This window comes from Jaculus jaculus, chromosome 4, assembly GCF_020740685.1.
Source record: "Jaculus jaculus isolate mJacJac1 chromosome 4, mJacJac1.mat.Y.cur, whole genome shotgun sequence".
NCBI lineage: Eukaryota > Metazoa > Chordata > Mammalia > Rodentia > Dipodidae > Jaculus > Jaculus jaculus.
Window position 1 is genome coordinate 113,943,066 of NC_059105.1, and position 23,995 is coordinate 113,967,060.

A 23,995-nucleotide genomic window follows, 5' to 3' on the forward strand; every position below is an offset into this window, starting at 1 on the left:
CGGGGTCCTTAGGCTTCACAGGCAAGCGCTTAACCACTAAGCCATCTCTCCAGCCCTCTTTTTCCTTTTTTTTTTTTTTTTTTTTTTGAGGTAGGGTCTGACTGTAGCTCAGGCTGACCTGGAAATCACTCTGTCGTCTCAGAGTGGCCTCAATCTCATGGCAATCCTCCTACCTCTGCCTCTTGAGTTGCTGGCATTAAAGGTGTGTGCCACCACGCCTGTTTTTTTTTTTTTTTTTTTTTTTTGTTTTTGTCTCAGGATGACCTTGAATTCACTGCAATCCTCCTACCTTGGCCTCCTTAATGCTGGGATTAAAGGTATGCACTACCATGCCTGGCTTCTTCTGCCATTATTGATGGAATTTCCTTGAATCTGTAAGTTTGAAATAAATCTCATTCCTCATACTAACTGTGTCCAGTTTGGATGTTTATCCAGCAACGTGAAACTGTCTACTATAACAGTCTTTGTAACAGAGTGTTTGGAGCAATCATTTCAAATTTAGTGTAAACACTAGGTAACCAAGGCTACAAAATAAATCTAATTAATTAACCTTTAAAGGACTGCCTTTATAATGGTGTGTCGCATGTCACCAAAGAGAATAAACATCATTCTTTCAATTTATATTCAGATCCCTGGACTGAGAATGTAAATAGCAAATAAGTAGTATAGAAGTTATAACATGCAAAATCACCAATATTATGGGCAAAGACATAGCTTTATGAGTTCAACAGAAGAGACATATTTTGCTCAAAATATCAAATGATTTGTTATTGGCTAAAATTCCAACATAATTAAAGTTTTGCTTCATTTACGTATGTCAGTGTCTGCCATTTAACAATTACATAGTTAATGTTTCTGAATAATTCCATGTACAACTAGATGTCCTCTTGCCTTTCTGTGTGACACAATAATTCCTAACATTCTGTGGCATCTATTCTGTTTGTCAAGCGAGTCAATTCATATTCCGGCTAAGGCAAGGGTTTCTAAGAGAGTTCTCGTGTTTGTGACCCTCTCCTGCGTCAGCCTCGCTGCCTTAGCGCCGAGACAAGCACACTGCGCTGTCCCGCAGGCGCAGCTGGGCTGCTGTGAGGTAAAGCCGGGCGGAAACATCAGAAGGAAGGAAGAGAAAAGAAAAATTAACAGCTTCCCTAGCATTTTTTTCTTACAGGGAGAGGAACAAAATCACCCAGCAAACAAGTGACTCCTGAGTATTCTGTCCAAACAGACTGTTTTAGGAGTGTCTGGGGAGAGACGTTTAAAAAAAAAAAAACAACTGCATTGGTCAATTGTTCTCTTTTCTCTATCACTTTTCTCAACTTGTGTGTCTTACTGCTCACCTACATTTCAATCTTTCAGCCTTACTAAGAGTACAGCAAGGGTCTAACAAAACATGTGGTCAGCAGCCAGGACCAATGCAAGAGAAAAGTAACTCCCCCTCCATTCCTAAAGGGAAGAGCCAAGTGTGACCACTCATGTATGGATGGGGGCTCACACTGGGAAGAGTTAGAATCCAAGCTGAAGAGGCCAGAAGCAGATATGACAGTCACAGTCCAGGCAAGCACTTGTTACTGTTGGCAATTTTAGCTAGAGACAATTCCAGAAATTTAAGTTTGGTCTAAACAGGAGTGTCCTTGTTTCCAAAGTCAGCAGTGTCCTTTCTAGACAGAGAGATTCAGTTTCTAAGTCAAATGTTAGCATGGTATTTTGTATGTGGGTTGGAGACCCTGGCAAAAATGCCAGTCACCTGGAATTGCCTTTTAACCAAATTTTTCTTTGATGTGAGATCAAAGGACTGGTTTCTGCCTTGAGTCTTGAGCACTCAGCTTACTTTCTTATTTAGACGTCATACAGTGGTGGTGTGACCAGGTTACTCAAGTTGAACAAAGGTGTCCTATAAAGCCGATGTCACTGGTAAGGAATCCATGAGAATCATGTGAGTTGCCCAAGGAATAATGGGGAGTGGGAAATAGCAGCCGCACACAAGCAGCAGTTAAGTAGGGAGTTAGCATCAGTCTAAGCAGACTGAGACTTAGGTTTTGTCCCCAGGGCAAAAGTTCAACCTTTTCCCTAAAGGATCACATTAAGTGGATGGAACAACATGGGTCTTCCCACAGACCTCCACTTGGCACAGAGCGTAGATGCTTTCATAGGCATAGGATTTTTATATCCAAGAATATTCTGGTTCAAGTAACTATTGTATATTAGTTATTCCTCAGATTGGTCTGGTGGTCCCTGGACTGCTCACAACCATTTCAATACATCTACAAAGTTAAAGCTAGTTTCACAATAACATTAAGGCATTATTTGTTTTCGTCAACCTCATTTTTTCTCTTAAGTATGCACAAGAGTTTCTCAGACATATAATATTTATCTCTGGGAAGCCAGATATAAAAGAAATTTGAAAAATTAAAGCAATGTCTCTCTTCTTGCTAAATTATACTATTTTAGGAAATATAGCTATTTTTAAGTGTAGCATATTTATTATTTTTAAAGGAATAAACAAACATTTAAAAATTTTCTCACTTTTAATTTCTAAGAAGGTAAATAGACACATAGACACAGATATAATTGACACACAAACAAAAACTCCTTACGATTCGCAATTCTTTTCCTTTTGTTCTTTCCCTCGCTTTCTTTTCCTCTTTCTCCCTCCTTCCCGCACTCTCATTCATTCATTTAGTTTTCTTGAGACTGAATCTCACTATCCAGCCCAGGCTGTCCTTGAACTCATGGCCCTCCTGCCTCAGCTTTCTTCTTAGTTTTGGGATTAGAAACATCACTACCATGCCTTGCTCCTCTCAAAAGCCCCCCCCCCCCCCTTTAAAGCAAGGTCTCAATCTATTCCAGGCTGGCCTTGAGCTCATAGTAATCCTTCATACCTCAGCAACCCAAGTGCAGGGATTAAAGGTATGAACCACCGTTGTCGGAGTAAAGACTTTAAGATATCATTTTATTTATTTAAGAGTGACAGACAGAGAGAGAAAGAAGGAGAGAGAAAGAATGGGCGCACCAAGGCCTTCAACCACTGCAAAGGAACTCCAGATGCATGCACCACTTTTGCATCTGGCTGACATGGATACTGGGGAATCGAGCCTCAAACTGGGGTCCTTAGGCTTGACAGACAAACACTTAACCACTAAACTATCTCTCCAGCCCCCTGACTAAAGACTTTAAAAAATGGAAAAATGGTTCTGGAGAGATGGCTCAGTAGGTAAAACACTCACCATACAAGTGTGAGGACTTGAGTACGGGCCCTCAGAACCTCTGTACATGCTGGGTGTGGTGTGTGCACCTGAAATCCCATGCTCAGAAAGCAGAGACAGGAAGGGCCCTGGGGCAAGCTGCACTGGCTGAATTGGTGAGCCCCAGGTTCAGGGAGAGACAGTGTCTCAAAAATTAATAGGAAGTGATACAAGAACCATCTGATGTCAAATTCTAGCCTCCACATACATGTGCATGTATGTATGTATGTGTACCTGCATACATATGTAGGCCCTCACATATATGGACACACACATATACACATAGAGGTTCTGATGTCAACTGGTTTGAGAAATGTTGCTTCAAATGTTCACTGTGGGCTGGAGAGATGGCTTAGCAGTTAAGCGCTTGCCTGTGAAGCCTAAGGACCCCGGTTCGAGGCTTGGTTCCCCAGGTCCCACGTTAGCCAGATGCACAAGGGGGCGCACGCTTCTGGAGTTCGTTTGCAGAGGCTGGAAGCTCTGGCACACCCATTCTCTCTCTCTCCCTCTATCTTTCTCTCTGTGTCTGTCATTCTCAAATAAATAAATAAATAAAAATTAAAAAAAAATGTTCACTGTACTCCTTGATTTCAAACCACTACATTCACTTTAAAGGCTATGGGACTACTGTGCCACATTTTTTTTGTTATATAGAGGTATGGGCCATAGAAACCATTTATTTTAATACAATTTTCCTCATGCTTCAGAAATTATTCCATAGCCAGATACCACATATACACTAAATTAAAGTTCTCATAGAGTTATTTATTCCAGGGACTTACTGGTTGATAAATAGGAACTTGATTTGTAACTCATCATGATTAAACACTGCAGAGGACTTATTTCTACCTTATAGGAAGCATGAAATTTTATGATATGACACTACTTTGAAAAATATCAAAGATATTTATAAGCAATTTGGATATATTCCTAATATTTTGTCTCAATGGACTACCAAGGTTTAAAGTTTAAGTTAACTTGATAAACTATTAAAATAGTGGCACAAAATGCTGTCCTAATAGTCAGATCAGCTCTCCTTCCTACACAAGCAATAAAGACATCAACATGCCAAGAAAGATGAAAAATATTCCATGTGTGCCCTGAATTATTTATAACTTCCAAATTATTCACAATAACTCAACCAAATTCCCACCAAGCATCTTGCTACTGACATATTAAATGTGACGCACATCCTTCCTCACATCTCAACACAGTGTTTCCATGGTTCCACTAGTGTCTACATCCTAAATGTCCCAGAGACCCATGTGTTAAGGGCTTAGTTCCCGGCTTGGCACTGTGGGGATGTGGGGTAGTAAGGGTTTTCCTTTTTATGACTGGCTGGTTTGGTGAAAGCCCCAGAGGACTCACTGGTATCATGCCATCGGAGGGGATTATGACACCTTTGTCCCTTCCTCTTTTTCTTTTGGTTCTGGCTACAAGATGGCTCAGGGAAGTTTTGCAGAAGAGGGAACGGAAAGAATGTCAGAGTCACATGTTGGGTCATGATATGCAGAGACATTTATCGTACCAATAACTGTGGGCTAACTCCACAATGCACGACACATTTACATCAACAAGGAGGGGCCATTGGGAGGGGGGTAGGTCATGGATGAGCCTAAACAATGGTACGAAACTGCCTGTATTCGCTGAAAAGAAAACTAATTAAAAAAAAAAAGAAAAGAAAAGCTACCACATGCATCATGAGTGTCAGGGATCCTTAATTATTGACCAAAGCCTCTAAAACCTGTATGAGTCAAAACAGATTCTCTCTTTATAAGTTGGTTATCTCAGGTGTTTCTTACACTGTCATAAAGCTGACTAACACCACAAGTCGCAATGTTTTCATTCATTCATTTCAAGTAATTCCTAAGTGTGAAATTGTGTTCAGCTCAGATTTAGTAATGTGTCAGACTACTGTGTGCTTTGGGTGTAGTGTTTGCTATGCATTCATAGAAGATACTGCCTATAATGAGAGGGAGAAAGAGGGAGGGAGGGAGGAAGGGAGGAAGAGAGAGAGTGAAAGCGAGAGAGAGAGAGGGAGATCACAGAATAGAATCCAGGGAGTTTTGTATAAATTTCAAATCTATATGTCATAATAGGTCCATTATAACTCACAAATGGAAAAGACTGAAATAAAATGATCAAAGTGCCAAAGACATAAAGTATTTGCACAAAGCATTTATTCAACATTGTGTAAATGGATGGAGCTATATTTAACTATGCAACTCTTTAGCAGCTATAATTTCCCATCCCAGATAGAGAAACAAATGGAAAAGCTATTTGAAGCCATTTACATAGTACTCTGACCCATCAGGTGTGCTCATCCACCAGAAGCCTGTGTTGGTTTCACATCTCGCAGCAGTGCAGTGAACACAGTGTACGCAAGTGCGGGTCTCTGGTGGTGCTGCCAGACCGGAGCTTCTGTCTACCTGCCAAGATCTCTCCCTTTGAGACACAGCCAGCAGTTGAAGAAAGGGCTCATGAGTAACCACAAAGGGTTGCTCACCAAGCCAACTAACCTACTAACCATCAAACTTGGGAAAAGGAAGCAGAATTTGGCAGTGTGGACTCTTTCTGCTTGGATGAAACTGGCATGGCTGGCCATAAAAGTCACATCGTATGTATATAACATTCAACAATTTGAGATAAATATTCTGTTACATGACCAATAGCTAGAGATGAGTCCTTTTTCTCCCTCACTTTCCCTCCTTCCTTTCCCCTTAATTGAGGAGCATGTTATTTCGGAGAAGGCTTTTAGAGGCACAAAATCACCTGAGTGGCTGGTAGCTGCCATTAACACAGTGCTTAGCATGAACTGTGGTTACTGAAAGAAGTGATGCACGCCCATCCACCCTGGAGAAGACACCACCCTAAGCAAGTTGTTACAATACTGCCAACAGGTAAGGTGAGCAGAACATCTCAAAAGAGCCATCATCTCTAGGATGGAGAAGACCTAAGCTGGGAAGCATACCCAGTGAGTTCATAGAAGGAAGGTCTCATTCAATGTAACTGAGTGTGGGGGTTGAGAGAGGACTCAGAGGATAAAGAGCTCAGCACTCAAGTTTGAATACCTGAGTTTGATCCCCAAAACCCACATAAAAAGCCAGAAACCACAGTGGCTTCTGTAATCCCAGTACACTGACACTGACGGCAAGATGGGAAGTAGAGACAGGAGAATTTCCTGGAAGCCACCATGACCTAACTACCTTCCCACTAGGTGCTACTGGTAAAGATTCTGCAACCTCAACACTGCCACACTGGTGACCAAGTCTCCAGCACATGAACCTTTGAGAGTACATTCAGAACATACCTAAACCATAGCATCTTTTTCAATTGACATGTATTCTTCTAATCTTTTCCTTTTATCCATCCACTGGGCTGTAGAAATTCTATGATTATAGTACTTTATCTTGGACTCTTTATCTGTAATTTGTTTGTAAAATAACACTTTGTCAATCTCAATTTTTCTAATGCATTTTATAGCAAAGTACTAAATACGGCATTTGTATACTTAGAATATATACTAAATATAAATAAGTACTAAATATAGCCTAACGTGTGTATAAATGCACACAGATATCATGTGTTTTTTTTTTTATTAAGGCAAACCCAACAGATTAGCCTTTTTTTTTTTTTAATGTGAGAACAAAAGTGAGAGAGAAAGAGAGAGAATTGGCATGCCAGGGCCTCCAGCCATTGTAATCGAACTCCAGGCACATGCACTGCCCAGTACGCATGTGTGACCTTGTGCAGTTGTGTAACCTTTGCATTTGGTTTACGTGGGACCTGGAGATTTGAACTTGGATCCTTAGGCTTCACAGACTACAGCCTTAACCCCTAAACCACCTCTCTAGCCCTCATATGTTTTTTTTTTTTTAAACACATGGATACTTCAGTACAGATCACTGAACATAGTTCTCCAAAATGTGACCAATACTTGTGAAGCTTTCCCTAGTGTACTTGGGTTAGATAATGATGTGATAATACAAAGAACTAACCTGTTTTCATTCTTCCCTTTTGATAAATATATCAATCCTAGATCTAGCAAACAGGCTCAAAGACTTTCAAATCTATGGTGAAAATGCCAAAAAGCTAAGCATTCCAAAAAGACAAGGCAGAATACAAGCTGCAGAAGGACACATTAATCAGGACAACTGGGTTTAAAACTTGCCAAAAGGCCTTCAGGTGAGTGGTCAGATCTGGCACTTCTAACTAAAGCCAGTGTACTTCAGACTATTTCTGACTGGTTGGCATAAAAGCAACAAGTTTTACCTAGAGCCATACATAGGCCCCCTGGTTCCAGTGTTCCAATACAGTGTCTCTTGATGCAAACTCGGTCACAGAGCTGAAAGGGATGGGGGCAAACAGGGTGTGTCTGAAAAGTAGCCTTGATTGCTGGAACAACGGACTCCTGGACTCTTTGTAAGACTTGGATAGAAAGAAGCCTTTCATTAGTAGTCAATTATCTGTTCAAGACTCATCCTGGGAAGAATGGGAAGAGAGGTTCCATAAATAATTTTAAATGGAGTAATTCCTTTTACGTAAGAGGTACACCTTGTCCTTAACAGGGCGGAAGGGAAGGAGTCCCACCCACCTTTTGCCCCGTCTCTAGGGTTAATTTAGTTAAGTCTCCTTCAGGGTCCAATTCATCCTATCTATCTGTCCTGAACTTTGGGGATGATAGGCACAATGTAATTTCCAATTAATCCCCAATGTCTAGGTTAATTCCCTAGTGATTTTTGACATCAAGGCAGACCCACTATATCTGATCTTATCCTGAGGCACAACCCAAAGCTGGGGGTGGGAGGGGTGGAAATTATCTCCTCTAACAATTTCTTGTCACTATTTCGGCTATCTCAGATCTGGAAAGCTTCCACCTACCCTGAAAAGGTATCAACATAAACAAGTAAATGTCTATATCCATACTGACCTGGCTTTAACTCTGTGAAATCCACTTTCCATTATCCACCTGGCCCTGTTCCCCACTCTCTCAGCCCATTGGTGGCACCTTACCAGAGGAGGCATTTGTCTGTTGGCAGGCTTGACAGTGGGTGGCGATGTCCTTGATGACTGAGTTCATACCTGGGAAGAAAAGCTCTTTCCTTATTAGCTCAGGTAGCTTGTTTCCTCGGTGAGTTAGTTGCTTAGCCAGTTTTTGCCCTAGGACTTGGGCAGCAACAGTCGTCCATTCTCCAGTTGATACCATCTCTGTGGGGTCTGTTCCTTTATCAGATGAGAGGGGAGCTGTAGGTCCTGTTCTGTGTATGTTGGTCGCTCAGGAAGAGTGGGTGCCGGGAGGGTGACCAGACAATCTGACGGATGCTGAGAGGCTGCACTCTTTGCTGCTAGGTCTGCCAGTCTGTTCCCTGTTGCTGCTGTGGTCTCCGCTTTCTGATGACCCAGACAATGGATTATGGCTACTTTAGCAGGTGCCTAAATGGCAGCCAATAAGTCCAAATTTCATTTTTTATTTTAATGTCTTTACCTTTTGCTTGTTAATAGTACTCATTCCAAGTAGATGGCCCCATGTACATGTGCCATGGCAAAGGCATAATGGCCATCTGGGTAGGTATTTACTGTCATGTCTTTTCCCAATATCAGAGCCATGGTCAGTGCTATCAGTTCAGCTTTCTGAGCTGATGTACCCCAAGGTAGGGTGGCAGCCCACAGGGTTTCTTTCAAAGTCATTACAGCCGCCCCTGCATACCTGACTCCTTACAAGACAAAGTTGTTGTCATCAGAATACATCACCAGGCCAGGGTCCGGCCAACCCACGTCTGTCAGGTCTGGGCAGAGTCCATGGAAGGTGGAGGTGATCTCTAGGCAGTAGTGCAGAGGGGTGGATGCCTCATCCATTTCTGGCAGCAGGGAGGCTGGGTTCAAAGCCTTGGTTTGGCTGAACTGTATCCTTCATTCATCTAAGAGTAAGGCCTTCTTGGAGTTTGTGTCCCAAGTAGGTTGCCTTATGTACACACAGTTGAGCCTTCCTGGCTGATACACAATAGCCAAGATGTTGTAAGTTGTCCAGGAGATGCTCTGTGGCAGAGAGGCATTCCTCCTTCATTTTTGCAGCTTTAGCGGTATTGGGATCCCAGTCTGGTTGCATGGAAGAAAGACCTCATCAATAACTTTAGGATTCCCCATGAGGTGGCCGTCAGCTTCCAACACTAGTTTCCTGGCTTCCTTTCAGGTGTTCTCATGTTCCGCCTTGGTGGTGAACAAGGTCTTCAAAAGTTGCTGCCAGTCCTCCCATGTTGGCTGATAGGTATAGAAGACTGTCTTGAGAAGGGATACAGGGATATCAGAGAACCCAATAAAGGGGGGGACCAGCAGTCCTAGGCAAAAGTTCCCCTTCAGTGGCTTGCTACCAACTCCAAAACCAGGAACATGCAAACAGATGGAGTTATGGTTCCCAGGCTGAGATTAGGGGTCCTTTCCAGGTTTGGTCACTCCAGAGTCGGGGAGGAGGTCTTGAAATGTGGATCTAGGGTGAGCCCTAAGATGTTATGGGGTCTGGTATGAGGTCACACAAGCAAGACCATTGACTCATGGAATGTGAGGCTGAGTTTTATTGGGTAGAAAGAAAGAAAAAGAGGAAAGCTGGTACCCCAGGTCTGCATCCCAGAGCTCAGGATCTCAAGATGCAGCCTTGATCTCAAAACTTCTTTTTAAAATATTTTTGTTTTTATTTATTTATGTGACAAAGACAGAAAGAGGTAAATAGAATGGGCATGCCAGGGCCTCCAGTCTCTGCAAATGAACTCCAGATGCATGCAGCACCATCTGCATCTGGCTTACATGGGCCCAGGGGAATTAAACCTGAGCTTTTAGGCTTCAAAGGCAAGTGCCTTAACCACTACACCTTCCCTCCAGCCCAAACTCTTCCATCTTAAGTTGTTTTTGTCTGATATTCTTTTGCAGTGATGAGCAAGGTAACTAATGCAAGCCCCAACATAACTAAGTGGAATGTATGGCCCTGGGCTGAACCCGGGGTATAATGGAGATATGGGACAATCTGTGAATTCTAATGGGATCTGAGGATTAGAAAAATAATCTTCTCCCAGTATCAACTCCCTTCTTTTAAAGATTGCACATAGGTACATGGGAAAGTGTCCTTAAAATCCATCACTGCAGCCTACCTTTCAAAGGCTTAGTGAAAACTAATTACACATATACATAAATAGAAGCTACAATAGGGCATACTGACATGAATTCTTTGTAACTGGTATAAAGAAGACAGTTGTGCTGTTCTTGCAAATTTTCTCTAACTGTGAAATGATTCAAAATTAAAAAAAAAAATTCAATCACACCAGCCAATCCCCATCAGGCCCTTATGCCTCTAACTGTCCCTCAAGTCACATTTCTATTCCTTTTCTTTCTTTCTTTTTTTCCATTCCTTTTCTACTCAAAATGTTTTTACATACTGTTTCCCCTTTGGAGAAAGTTCTCTCTGCTTCTCTCTCTACCATCCAGGTCTGAGTTTAAGTATCACTTCTTCAGAAAAGCCACCGTCCCCCAGAGTAGATCAAATTCTTTGTCATAAGGTCATAGTCTACATTTTTTAGGTGATTATCCACTTACTATCCCATCTCCTCCACTAGCTATAAGCTCTGAGATCTGCTAGCTTTTCTTATTTTCCACTATCAGGGCCAACACCCAGTTGCAAGATGGGTTTCAACTTCAGATACTTAATCTACTATCAAATAAATGAATTTTAATATTTTATTCCCACCACCTAATTTTTCCCACGACCTTGATCTTGAAACCTTAGTTTTAACAAACACAATACTATTACAGGGAAATTACGCCCACAGAGGATGAGGGCTGCTATATTTAAATCTAAGCAAACAGGACAAATTGTGTATAGTACTATGTAAAATGATGACCCTAATGACTGCTGTCAGTAATTGGGACTATTTCCATAGTACGGAAAAGATTTTTAAAAAGTGAAATCGGGAGTAATTAATTTCACATAATAGTCACACTGGGACTTACTGTGAGATCTGATGCTAATGATATATTTCTTTTCTGTAATTAATTTTTACATGCAGTCCTGAGGGCTCCCCACCACCTTCTTCAGAACAGCTCCTGGCTCAGCATTCCTAGCTCTCCTACCTTCGGCTAGCCTTCCTGTAAAGACAGGGGATACACAGAGAACTAGAAATAGATACATAGCCAAACCTCAGTTAGACCAGTGATTTCCTGTTCAGGGAGGAAATTACAGTAATTAATATAAGCATGAGTGCATGTTGGCATTGGTATGCTGTTCTCCAAAGTTTCTAAAGGTAAGAAAGCATAAGACTCAGGGAGACAGACAGTATTCAGCAAAGAGAAAAAAAGAACAAGACATCCCAGTTAAATCTCACCACTCCCCATCTACTAGGCTGACAAATCACTTTCTTTTTCTTGGTCTCCCTGTCCCATTTGTTCAATGTGGGCAGCACCAGAAAGGAGGGGCGAGTCAGAAGGCTCATGGCTATCACAGTGAGAAAACTCCTGGTTATAAGGCAAATCTTGATAGGAAGCACTTGCGATGGTTGGTCCTTGTCAACTTTCTGGGTTAACAGTTGTCTAGGACTGGGGAACCCAGGATGTGTATAGCACCTACCAATAGCCTGGTGGCTTGGAAAGAAGTCAGAGGAAGGCAGCATGTGTGCAAGCCCTTCTTTCTGAGTGTGTCCATGGCTGCTGTTGTCCACTAACATCAGACTCGAATGTCTTTGGCCTTTCAATGTGGACTCAACAGCAGCAATCTCCAGGAATCCTCAGGCCTTCAGCACCACATTGGGACTGCTGAGGCTTCCAGGTTTGTGGATTGAACAGCCACTATGTACTATGCATTACCAGTGTTCAGATGGCTATTATTGGCCTACCCAGCCTGTGCCAGGCACACCTATCTTATACAGGTTCTAGAGAACCCTGACCACCACAGAAACTATAGCGCAGGTCCTCTTCTTCCTGACTCACCTCTGTCTAGGCCTATCTTGTAAACAAATTATCATTGAATAAATCATATTTAAGAACCTATATCAGGCATGAGGGTGTTATCTCAGTGGTAGGGTGTTTGCCTAGCATGCATGAGGGGCTTCCAACCCCTGTGTTTCAATTAGTTTTCTCATTGATGGACAACCACTCAACTAAAAGCTGCTTATGGGAGGAAAGGGTTTATTTCAGGCTTACAAATTCCTGGAGAACACCATCAATGGTGGAAGAAGCTAGCTCACTTCCATAGATCCAAGCAGAGAGACACCATGAAACAGCCAGCAAAAAACAACAGCACAAACAGCCAGAGCATCAAACTGCTCTATACACATATTGGGGCTCAATTCAAGATCTGCCCTCAAACACCTTAGGGCTAGAATCCAACATGTACCCCCTAGTGACATGCCCCTTGTGGTAGGAATCTGCCTGCTAGGGGCTCAAGTTGCAAGCTCTATTTTAATAAAACACCTGAGTCTATGGGGCCATACATTCAAATTATCATGCTAAAAGTACTGCACCCTGCATTGCAAAACCTCCAACCCAAATAAGCAGCATATACAAATCCTCACACAAAGCATCCAACATCATTTTTTCCTCTTAATTTTTTCTTCCATATTCATAAAAAAGGATATTTTAGAACCAGTTTTACAACCTATGAGTAATGGCCAAATACACAAAGTGAGGGCAAAGTGCCTATTCTTCAAATTCCAAGGAGCAGACTGAGTCCTCAAGACGGGCATAAGGAGAAACACGGGATATGTGTAAGTGGCATGTCTGTGGGTCAGAGAAGTTTCCTGGGGAGATGGTAGAAAAACCAAAGTGAAGAGTGGTCTGCCTAAAGCAAACACTGGGGACACAGACACTAACCTCGAAGCCAGGTATGCAAGAGCTCTGCTCACTTCTACCACACCAGGTGACTTGGATTTTCCATACTTTGACCCCACATCAGAACTTTCCCTGAAACAAAGGCCTGCTGACTTTATCTGATGATTATCCAGTCCCTACAGCGGTCTGTTCTGGCCTGTTCTCCCTTGATGATGACAAACCCACAAAGCCACACCTGAGGGTAGCCACCACAGTAACAGTCCACTCAGCTTCCTCTACTGTGGGAAGGTTCTTGTGAGAAAAGACTCCACTTTTAACCTCTGTGTCCTGGCCACACATACACAGAAGCACTCAGCAGGTGTTTTCAAGGAATAGAAGCCTGAGGGGTCACTGTATTAGTGAACTTCTTGTTGCTATGACAAGATGCCATACCAGAAGCATCTTAAAAAGCACTACTTTGGGCTTACAGTTCCAAGTTTACAGTCCATCAAGGCGGGGAAGGCATGGCATCATGAGCTGATCCTATTCAGTCCACAGTGAGGAAGCAGAGCAGATGCTCAGCCAGCTCTCTCCTTTTTTATGGTCCAGGAACCCAGCCCATGGGATGGTGCTATCTACAGATAGGGTGAGTCTTCTCACCTCCATGAATCTAATCTATAAAATCCCTCACAGACATGATAAGAAATTTGTTTCCATGGTGATCCTAAATCCTGTAAAGTTGACAGCCAGAGATTAACCATCACAACATTTTACATTGTGCTTTGACAACCTGTTCTTTTCCCCCTGTGTCATCCTGAGATCTGTGCTCAAGTTCAACAAAAGTATACCTCTGTTGCTCTGGACCGTCTTCCCTGATGACTCACCCAAATCCCTCTTCCTACCCACTCAGCTATGAATGATGGGCAACTAGGAAAGGGCTAGGTGCAGCAGTCCTGCTGCCAAATGGAATGGACACCTCTTCCTCTTCTTGCGGCTCAGTCTCCCCTGGCCATAGCCTATTGATTCATATCAGCTGTGGTTCTGCCAAACACATGGCCCCCACTGTCTTCTCGCCCTTTCTGTGTTGTTTCTGATTTCCTAGTTAAGCAGCCACACACAGACTTGCATGCTGTGTGACTTTCATTCTGTGAGCATTAGCATGTTCCACTTCTTTTCTCTCAAAACATCAACTTCTGATAGTAAAAGTCCCTCACTTAAACTCCACTGATTTAGTTTTGTTAATATATAGATGGAATGCATTGGAGTGCTTATTGAAGAAAACTTCTTCTACATTCCCCTGGCAGGTGATGGGGGGCTCCTCCAGCTGGGGCTGCGCTGGGGCTCAGAGGCACATGAGAAAGAGGTGAGAACATGCAACATTGGAAACTTTTCAAGATGTGGGCAGTTACTTCACCAAAGTTTCCTGCTAAATGCAGAAAAAGAAAGACTAGTAATTAGAAAGGACCATACATATGGGACACACAAAATAAATCCTGACTTATTACATTTGGCCTCATTTTTTCTGGGCAGCTCTCTGTCACAGGGATATGTGTGCTTGTCCTGGAGGAAGGGTTCCTAAGAAGCCAGGCAGAGCTGAATCCATTTCCATTTTTAATTTTGTCAATATGCTTTTCTTAGTATGTCAATTTTAGACAAAGCTCATCATATTTTTTTTTTTTTTTTGAGGTAGAGTTTTGCTATAGCCCAGGCTGACCTGGAATTCACTATGTAGTCTCAGGGTGGCCTCAAACTCACGGAGATCCTCTTAACTCTGCTCTCAAGTGCTGGGATAAAGGTGTACACCACCATGCCATACTCATCAATTTTTTTTTAATGTGAGGAAAGCAGGAAAGTAAACCAAACTCTAGCAAAGGGGAGCTGGCTGTAATATTCCTAAGCTTGCCTCCAATAACAATTCTCCTCCATTGAATCTCTTCTTTTCAGTGAGTCTCTCTTCTACTTTTATGTCATCTCTTTTTTTTTTCTTATTATTATGAAGGTCTTCTGTAGGTAGCATCAGGCACTGTGAAGTCATGAATATCCAGGACATTTTGTGTTTGGAAGACAGCATTATAAGCAGTTCTCCCCTTCTTTTGGCTCTTACATTCTTTCCACCATCTCTTATGCAATGGACCCTAACCTTTAGAGGGTGTGATAGAGATGTCTCAGTGCTGAATACTCCACTGTCACTTCTTCTCAGTACCATGGAGACTAATGAGTCATACCAGTGGTCACTACCATCTGAAAAGAGAAGTTTCTCTAAGCAAAAGTGAGAGCTGCATTAGTATATGGGTATAACCATAAAAAGTAAAGCTCATTAATTTTGCTTAAGTTGAAACCTTAGGTCTAATTCATCTAATCAATGCACTTCTACAAGCCAAGACAATGAATAACACATTTGAAGGAATAAGAGTGACTTAAATTAGGGGTGTTTGGAGGAGCTCTTTAAGAGGGAGTAGTAAGAGTCCCTGTCAACATGCCAATCTGTCCCAATTAAGCTAAGCTTTCTGAAATTCTTCATATCAGGCAGTAGGCTTTTCCTCTGAGAGTTTTGGGAGACATTGGTTAAGAGTTTGTGATTGGGTATGTGTGAGGGAATGCAGAAGTTGGTGCTACATTCCACTGGCTTCACTAGTTTGGAGAATGGGCCTGGCCTGCACTGTGCTTGGTATATACCAGCAACTGGGACCATGTGATAGATGAATGAATGGGTAGGTGAATGGAAGGCAGGCAGGAAGGAAATAAGGAAAGAAGGAAGGAAGGAAGGAAGGAAGAGTAAGATCTACAAATGGACAAACTTTCCATTTTCATTTAGATCTGAAGTTCTTTCTCACATCTAGGTTAGACTTAATGAATGATAGGTCAACAAGTAGGGTATAAAAAAGAAAACTTTTGTAAGATATAAGTCAAAGCCTCTCTAATACTAATAGTTTTAATACAGATGTGTAAACTTACTGATGGGGAGATTCTGTAACTTATGACACGTTCCAGGGTACCATATTGCCCTTGAATCTGAGGTTCCAGCTGAGCCCACACTCTGACCTTTGAGAAACAGACTAAACAAGTTAGAAGACTTCTGTCTAGGAATCTCAAAGGGCAAATGATGACTCATGCACTAAAATACCCCAACACTCAAACATGGAGCCCACACAAAAGTTTGAGAAACAAGTCAATAAAAATAAAAGTATATGACCCTATGGATTCAGCTTGTGATATTAATGTTCCTAAAATGAACACAGTTTAGAAAAAAGCTATCAGAAGAAATACAATGCAAGCCACACCAGTAATTTTTAAAAATTTAGAGGCCATGGTTAATATAATCTTGGTCATCTGTTTTATTTTAATCAACATATCAAATATCATTTTTACATGTAATAAATATAAAAATAGTGGTGGGATAGTTTATATCTTTTTCCCTACCAAATCTTTTGAAATATAGTATGTATTTTATCCTTATGACATATCTCAGCCTGGGCTCACATTTCAGGGTCTCAGTAGCCACTGTGTGCACATGCACAGAAAGACAGATGAACATACTCATAGTGTGTATCAGCAAAGGAAGCAGCAGGTCTGGACCCAGAGCACACTCTTTCTGGAACTGCAGTTACTTTAGCTATGTTTATTTTCATTAGGCTCTGCCATATGGTTTGAATGAGGCTGTCACTCATAGGTATCTGTAACCCACTCCCAGGTAAGGCACCTCACTCTGGCCTCCTCATCATAAGGCACACTATAGCAGTAGCCCAAGAGGAGGACATGTGACCCAGCGAGCCAATCAGAATCCTTACCTGGGATACATATACAGGATAGGATGGGGGGAGGGGCATTTTTTCTTTTCCCAAAGGTTTCTTAGGGGTCATTCTGTGACTCTTCCTACTAGAGGTACAGGCTGTCTCAGGATGGGGCCATGGTGGATGGGCAAAGGAAAACCTTTGTTCTCAGCCAGGAGGCCTTGGCTTGGGTCTCTTCAGTAGTTCAGCTACCAGCTCCATTTCCCTGCCAGTTCTTTTCTCACTTGCTTAAATTAATTTCAGTTGAGTTTCAGCCACACCCCTCACATGGAACCTTTTTCCACCACTGCATGCCTGGACCTTGCCTCTGAGTGACCTGCCAAGCCCCAGGGGGTCCACTGTCCTCACTCCAAAGGCATCTTTTAAGTTTCATCAATGTTGTGCAGCTCCTGTCACCTCCCCAGGTCCCTACTTGGCTTTGGACCTTTGTCCTCACACCTTCATTCTGTCAACCAATGAGCGACAGAAGTGGAGCTGGTCCAGCTTGAGAAGCAGCAAGGTGCCAGACCTTGCCTTGCCACCAAGGACCCAACTGGCCTCCTTGTGCACTTCATAAAAGGCCTGTTCTGAAACACTGACCTTTCAGAATCGACTCAGCACAAAAGAAGCCTGTTCTAGCCCCAGCTTATAAATACAAGGATGACAACCCTGTCCTGTACACAGGCATGAACTTTTCATTTTCCTACAGTTCATTGTCACTTAAGGAATCTATGAACCACTCCTTGACACACTATGGAAATAAGGTCACATCTGGCCTTGACCTCATCATGGAGAATGATGTACTCAGAGAATGTTTAATAGATGTAAATATAAATTCACATACTATACTATATCTTTTTAGACACAAGATGGATTTTTGCTCAATGCTGGGTACTTGTCAATTCTTTCTTTAGTTCAAGACTTGTTCTCTCTTGAACAAATCTCAGACAGAATTGGAGTGAACTGCATTCATCTATTTGAACAATGCATTCCAACAACAGCACCATATTTACTGTAGTAATAATCGACAGTGTTAAGAATTCTTAAATAGCTCTCAAAAGGTCCAAAAGAGTGTAGACAGGGCTTCTTCATTCCACTACACATGATAGAGTTTATAAGATTGGTCATTAAAATCCATGATTAAAATTGTTCTTGCTCCCCCTTGGAAGTTTGATATGCTAATTAACACTTCCTGTTTTAAATGACATGGAAAGATAATGAATGCAATTCATATTGAGCTATTAGTTGCTTTTTTTTTTTTACCCACTAAATTCCCCTGCCCAGGAACTAATGCCAACCTATCTGTGACTGTTAAACTTCATTATCAACTTGCCTAGGAGATTAGTAAAGCACACCTCTGGATGGGTTTGTGGGTATGTTTCTAGAAATGGTTAGATCACAAGGGCTCTGACTGAATGAGTGGTTTAATATATTGATAGGTTCACATTATGATGGCATTATTGGGGGTTGGTGACAAGCATGATGTGAGGTCTGGTTGGAGGAAGCAGGTCACTGAAAGAGGGTGGCTGGGTCTATATTTACCCTGTTCCACTCTTCATCATGTCTACTATGATATAAATTGTATTTTTTTCTCTGCTTTCTTTATCATGATGTGAACTATTCTTGCCTCTTTCTCAGTGAACTGACAGACTTTGAAACTGTGAGCCAAAATAAATAATTCTTCCCTTTAAGATTTTTAAGTCAGGCATTCTATCACAGTGACAAGAAGGCTCACATATAACTTGTCTGATGCTTCAGGATAAGGTGGACCACAAAGGTCCAGGTGTTCTACTTTGCTCCTTCCTTCATATAGCTTTGAAGAGTGTGGGACAAGAGGCAGTGAGTTGACCTTCTCCACAATGTAGAGACAGTGATCAGAGATCAGGGGGTGAATTCTCTCTTTGTATTTTACTCTCACATGCATCTTTCTATCTTCTTTCTTGCCTAATTTCAGCCTACTTTGGCTGGAGAATGACAGGTGTGCAGCCTAAATGGGTTATCTTGCATTTATGGATGCAAGCAACTGTAATATAGGGCTCTGTTCTTACAGCGGTGGGTAGAACTCTGAGGGGAAAATTCTTACCTCAGAGTGGCCAGGACACTCATTTCTAGAGGTTTGTCAATACTCCTTTTGCTGAGGAGCCCAAGACAAGTAATGTAACTTTCCTGAGCCTTGCTCTCTTTTCTCCAAAGTTGAAGCACAACTATACCAGATTGGATCGCTACTGAGATAAGGACCACCTGAGATAAGACAAGGCTCCCAGACCTTCCTCCTTAATCAGGGTCTACCTGTGGTAGGTTCTCACTTTACTTTTTCTCCCATCACTATACACCAGTTTTGAGTGCTTTGCCACCCCTTTCCCCATATAAATAATACCAGCTGGGAAAGTGGGCACACGCCTATAGTCTCAGAATTTGGTAGCAGAAGATCACTGTGAGCTTGAGGCCAGACTGCTTTACAAAGTGAGTGCCAGGCCAGTCAGGGATACATAGCAAAGTTGTATAATAATATGCTACAGCAACAACAAAATAAAAAACCAAAACACTCATTCAAATACTCAGAGAACTCAAAAAATGAAAACTAAGTTTGAGGGTTGATGGTATTGTTCAGTGGCCTTGGCTCCTTTCCCAATAGCATGAAATCAATCAATCAATCAACTAAAATTTTTTTTAAAGGTTCAATCTTCTATGGACTCCAGACAATCACTAGTAACATTTGTGTTTTCTTTCATTGTATGCAGTGGAGGTAGGCTGTAGGTATAATGTTGTATATTCACCTTTTCACTCAGATCTTCATGCACTTCCATTGTTCCTGTGCAGTCCTATGAACACCGCCATGTACAATGTGATACAAGAGTCCATCCAGAGGATGCTCAGGACTTCTAACCACACCAAGCCTTTCAGACTTCCATCTTGGCTTTCAGCTTTTTGCAGTACACATGACTCTGGTTAGCAAGGCCTTTGCTTCCCCTGGGCTTAGTCCCTGAAGAGAAGTCCCCAAAGTTGAATATTGAGGTCCAGGGTTATGAACATGTCCAGGGCTATACTTACTTGTACTTCACATGGCTTAGTCAGTATGTACAACATCTGCAGCACAGTGGAGACTCCATTTCACATTTTTGTTCTTATATTTGGCATTTTTATTCTTATATTTTTAATGGTGGTAAAAAATATGTAACATAAAGTTTTCCCTCTTAACTGTGTTTAAGTATGCAGTTCTGTAGTGTTAGGCACATTCACACTGTTGTGGAATCTACCTCCAGAACCTTTTAATAATACAAAACATAAAATCAGTACCCATCCTCCACTCCCAGCTCCTGGCAACCAGCATTCTATTTTCTGTGTCTATGAATCTCACTGCTCTAGGGAAAAACAAGTGGGATCATGGAGTATTTGTCTTTTGTGACAGGTTTATTTCACTTAGCATAGTGTCCTCAAGGTCTCTTCCTGGTATAGCATGTGTTAGGATTTCCTTCCTTCTGAAGGCTGAAAATGCCAGATTGTAGCTACAGCACTGTGTTTCTGCAAGCACAGAAACTTGGGTGGTTTCTACCTTTCGGCCACGGTGTCTAGCAGCCAACAGAGGAAGAGCGATGTACATCCTTTTAACATTTTGGGTGATAGTCTGATTGATGGAAAGTGATTTCACTGTTTGATTTGCACACCCTTCACTTCCATTTCCCTGTTAACCTTACATCATTTATCTTGTGTGTCCTCACATGAGCAAACACCCTCTGTGAGAGAAGTGGGTGGAGTCCCACACTTTAACATGCTGGAGAGTTGGTGGAAGATAGGAACCTATATTTGTGAGCTAAAATTGAGAAACTTGTAATCATAGTTTTCAAATCTTTCTCTGGAGTTTTCTTTATATAAAGATTTTAATTCTTTTTTAAAAATATGGAATGCATCTCTTTTATTTTGATGTCGTGATCTTTCCCTCCTCTTATGATGGTCTTGTGTAGGTAGTGTCAGGCACTATGAGGTCATGGATATTGAGGCCATTTTATGTCTGGAGGGAGCACGTTGTAAGGTGTCCTACCCTTCCTTTGGCTCTTACATTCTTTCCACCTCCTCTTCCGCGTTAGACCCTGAGCCTTGGAAGGTGTGATCGAGATGTTACTCGGTACTCTAGTCACTTCCTTCCAGCACCATGATACCTTCCGAGTCATCCCAAGGTCACTGCCATCTGAAAAGAGAAGACTCTCTACCGAAAGTGAGAGTAGCATTAATATAAGGGTATGAATATTAAGAGAAGTGCTTACTGGCTAGTTTGATAAGCATAGTATATACACTTATCCAGAATCAGCAGATGTTACATCCCTATGACTCATGACAGTCCCTGTTTTAAGTTTTCAGTATCAGGGAGGGGATATGATGGAGAATGGAATTTCAAAGGGGAAAAGTGGGGGAAAGAGGGTATTACCATGGGATAATTTTTATAATCATGGAAAATGTTTTAAAAAATTGAGGAAAAAATAAGGTTAAAAAAATAAAAGAAAAAATAAAAATATGGAATGCTTCATGAATTTTCATGTCATATATGAGCAGGGCCCATACTAATTTTCTCTATATTGTTCCAGTTTTAGTGTATGTGCTGCTGAAGTGAACACCTAATTTTTTTCTGAGAATATCTTCTAAAAGTTAACTGTCTTTACATTTTAATTTTGTTGTTGGTCTTGTTTTGAAAGAAGATCTTATGTAGCCTAGACAGAAGCTCACTATATAGCTGATGATGGCCCAGAACTCCTGATCCTCCTGCCTCTGTGTCCAAAATGCTAAGATTACAAGCATGCACTACAACACCATGCTTAAATGTATTTTTACAGGTTATAGAAGTCTAACTGAAATCTGTTGATACTTTCTTTGTGATTTCTTTTTGTTCTTATATTCTAGAAAAATTCTTTCTTCTTTGAGTTTCACAAATGTTTCTTTTTCTACTTTCTCCTTAAAAATACAAACAAACAAAAGAAAGAATGTCATTGTAGATTGGTCTGAATTTTAGTTGACTATATAGGGTACCATGAAGATGTAAAGTTTCAGATTTGGTTTGTACAAGTCTTTCCTGAACATTTTCCTGAAACGCTTTCCTGAAAATCACCTTCCTCCCAGTGACTCCTGATGCTTCTTTTAGAATGTATAAAATTCTTAGAGACAACATTACCTCCGATGGGGTCGGAACCTTGTCATGTTCAATTTTCTTTCTTCTTGCCAACCTCCTCTGGATTTTTCCAGAACCTCTTGTTACACACGCTAGCTCTGAAACTTACTGGTATCTGAGACCTTCTACAACCTTACTTTAGAGTAAAGAATTTAACAATTCAAATGTCTCCAAATAGACAATTAGAAAATACACTCTGGCTTCCAATATGGTAAGATTATACTTCACACTTTGTAATAATGTGATTAGGATTTAGTTAAAACTGAAGGCACCCTAGATTTCATCTAGCAGGAGTTCTGTCCCTATGAGGAATCACTGACCCAGGGGGTGAAGCCACCTGTCCACATTCCTGCCGCTAGTGCACGGCCGGGCTGGAGCTCACAGTCTCCCTGTTTACTCACCATGACCTGCAGCTATGATCTCTTACTCAGGACTTGCTGGTGTTGCCATTAGGTAAGGACAGTTTTATTTAACAAACTATTTAGGTCTCTTAGTTGATTTTACTCACATACTCTGCTGCACGAACCAACACAGCCAGCTAGCTACCTTCCTATGCCAGAGGAGAGGGAGGTGACTTTAAGCTCAAGTACGACATCACTATAGAATAAGCATTTCCAGAATCATCCACCTAGATGCATTTATCTTGCTCAGAGAAAACTATTTGGGGAAAGCAAAATGACTTCCTTCCTCCTTGCAGCCAGCCTATATACTCTGGTGTACCTACATGCCAGGAAACCCATGTTCCTTAGAGGAAGCAAGGAAAGAGAGAGGCCTCTACCTGCTGTAGTGGCTCCCTTGTGCTGGCAGTCCTTCCCACCACAGGCTGAACCCCACTTTAGAGCCTGGAGGACACAAGGTACAGAGGGGATCAGAACAATTGGGGACAAACACTAATAAGCTTTTCCTCAGGTGGAATTACTTTCAACCAGTCCACAATCTAGAGTAGAAAGGGTCTTGTACACGGAGAACTTTGTTGACTATGTAAAGATTAAAACTACTATTCCCAGCTGCATATATTCACTGACTGAAGACTTTCCAGCTCACTGCTCTGAAAGCAAGTAGCTCTCAGATACTCGCTTATTATAGCTGAGAAAACATACTGCTTTGACCTGTACTGGCACAAGTGTACTCTATCCTTCAAAGGGGGCCTTAGAGAAGCAGAATAGCCCCTCAATATGGAAGTGAATCTTTTATGGTGCCCTGGCTAGCTCATGCCACATGTAGAAGGGATGTGAACTTCCAGAAATTCTCCTTTCCCTGACCACCTCCTTCTTTCAATCTTCCCTTCTGTTTAATGGATCCCAGAGAAGCAAAACCTCTGGCTGTGATTTCAATTCTGCCCCTCCTTGTTCCTGTGAAACTTCCAGCGGGCGCTGTCCTCCTAACTACAGCGCAGTCAGTACTTCTAGAACACCACTCACATGATCCTGGAAACCACACCCTACACAGCAAAACGGGACTTGGAAAGCAGGACCAGCATTACGCTGAGGATGCTCATGACTTTGTAACCAGGGTCTTCTCAAGATCAGGTCCAATCCTACTGCAAACACAAGTCTGGTCGTATCTTCCCAGGGTCCCCTATATAATATGCTATGTGCTATCTGTCCTGGGCCTCTACTTCCTCCTTTAAGGGGAAAGACCTAAAGACATTCTCTCCTAAATGACTCCAGATTAGTTAAAGTTAAAAATAGGGCTCATATCACCTTTCTTCTTTGATGACTTTTCTTTTTCTCTTTGTGTTCTTCTCTTTTATTTATTTGCAAGCAAAGAGGGGGGATGGGCACATCAGGGCCTCTTGCCACTGGAAACAAACTCCAGATGCATGTGCCGCTTTGTGCATCTGGCTTACATGGGTACTGGGGAATCAAACCCAGGCTATCAGGCTTTGCAAGCAAGCACCTTTAACTGCTTGAACCATCTGTCTAGCCCCTGTGTTCTTTTTTAAACACAAAGGGAAAACAGTCCAAGGATCTTTAGCTTGTAGCTTCCATGTCCCTCAATAAAATTGAAGTGGATCTTGAGGCCACTTAATCAGCCAC

At 41.9% G+C, this 23,995-nt stretch overlaps 1 protein-coding gene and 1 non-coding gene across 8 annotated transcripts in view; both read right to left on the bottom strand.

The window, feature by feature from the left end:
• Npas2 (neuronal PAS domain protein 2) overlaps window positions 1-23,995 on the bottom strand; it is a 182,958-nt gene that overhangs the window by 138,298 nt on the left and 20,665 nt on the right. For 3 of the 7 annotated variants that reach the window (XM_045147919.1, XM_045147914.1, XM_045147913.1), the window contains exon 1: window positions 7,515-7,564. The exons of 3 other annotated variants lie outside the window; for them this stretch is intronic. In XM_045147919.1, coding sequence (XP_045003854.1) covers window positions 7,515-7,528 — 14 coding nt within the window. In that variant the 5' untranslated portion in view covers window positions 7,529-7,564. Of the gene's footprint in view, window positions 1-7,514; window positions 7,565-8,255; window positions 8,586-23,995 lie in introns of those variants that run through there. One more of the 7 variants, XM_045147918.1, reaches the window with a different exon arrangement.
• LOC123460447 lies at window positions 21,302-21,408 on the bottom strand. Its single transcript, XR_006637008.1, has one exon. It is a non-coding gene; the product is annotated as a U6 spliceosomal RNA (small nuclear RNA).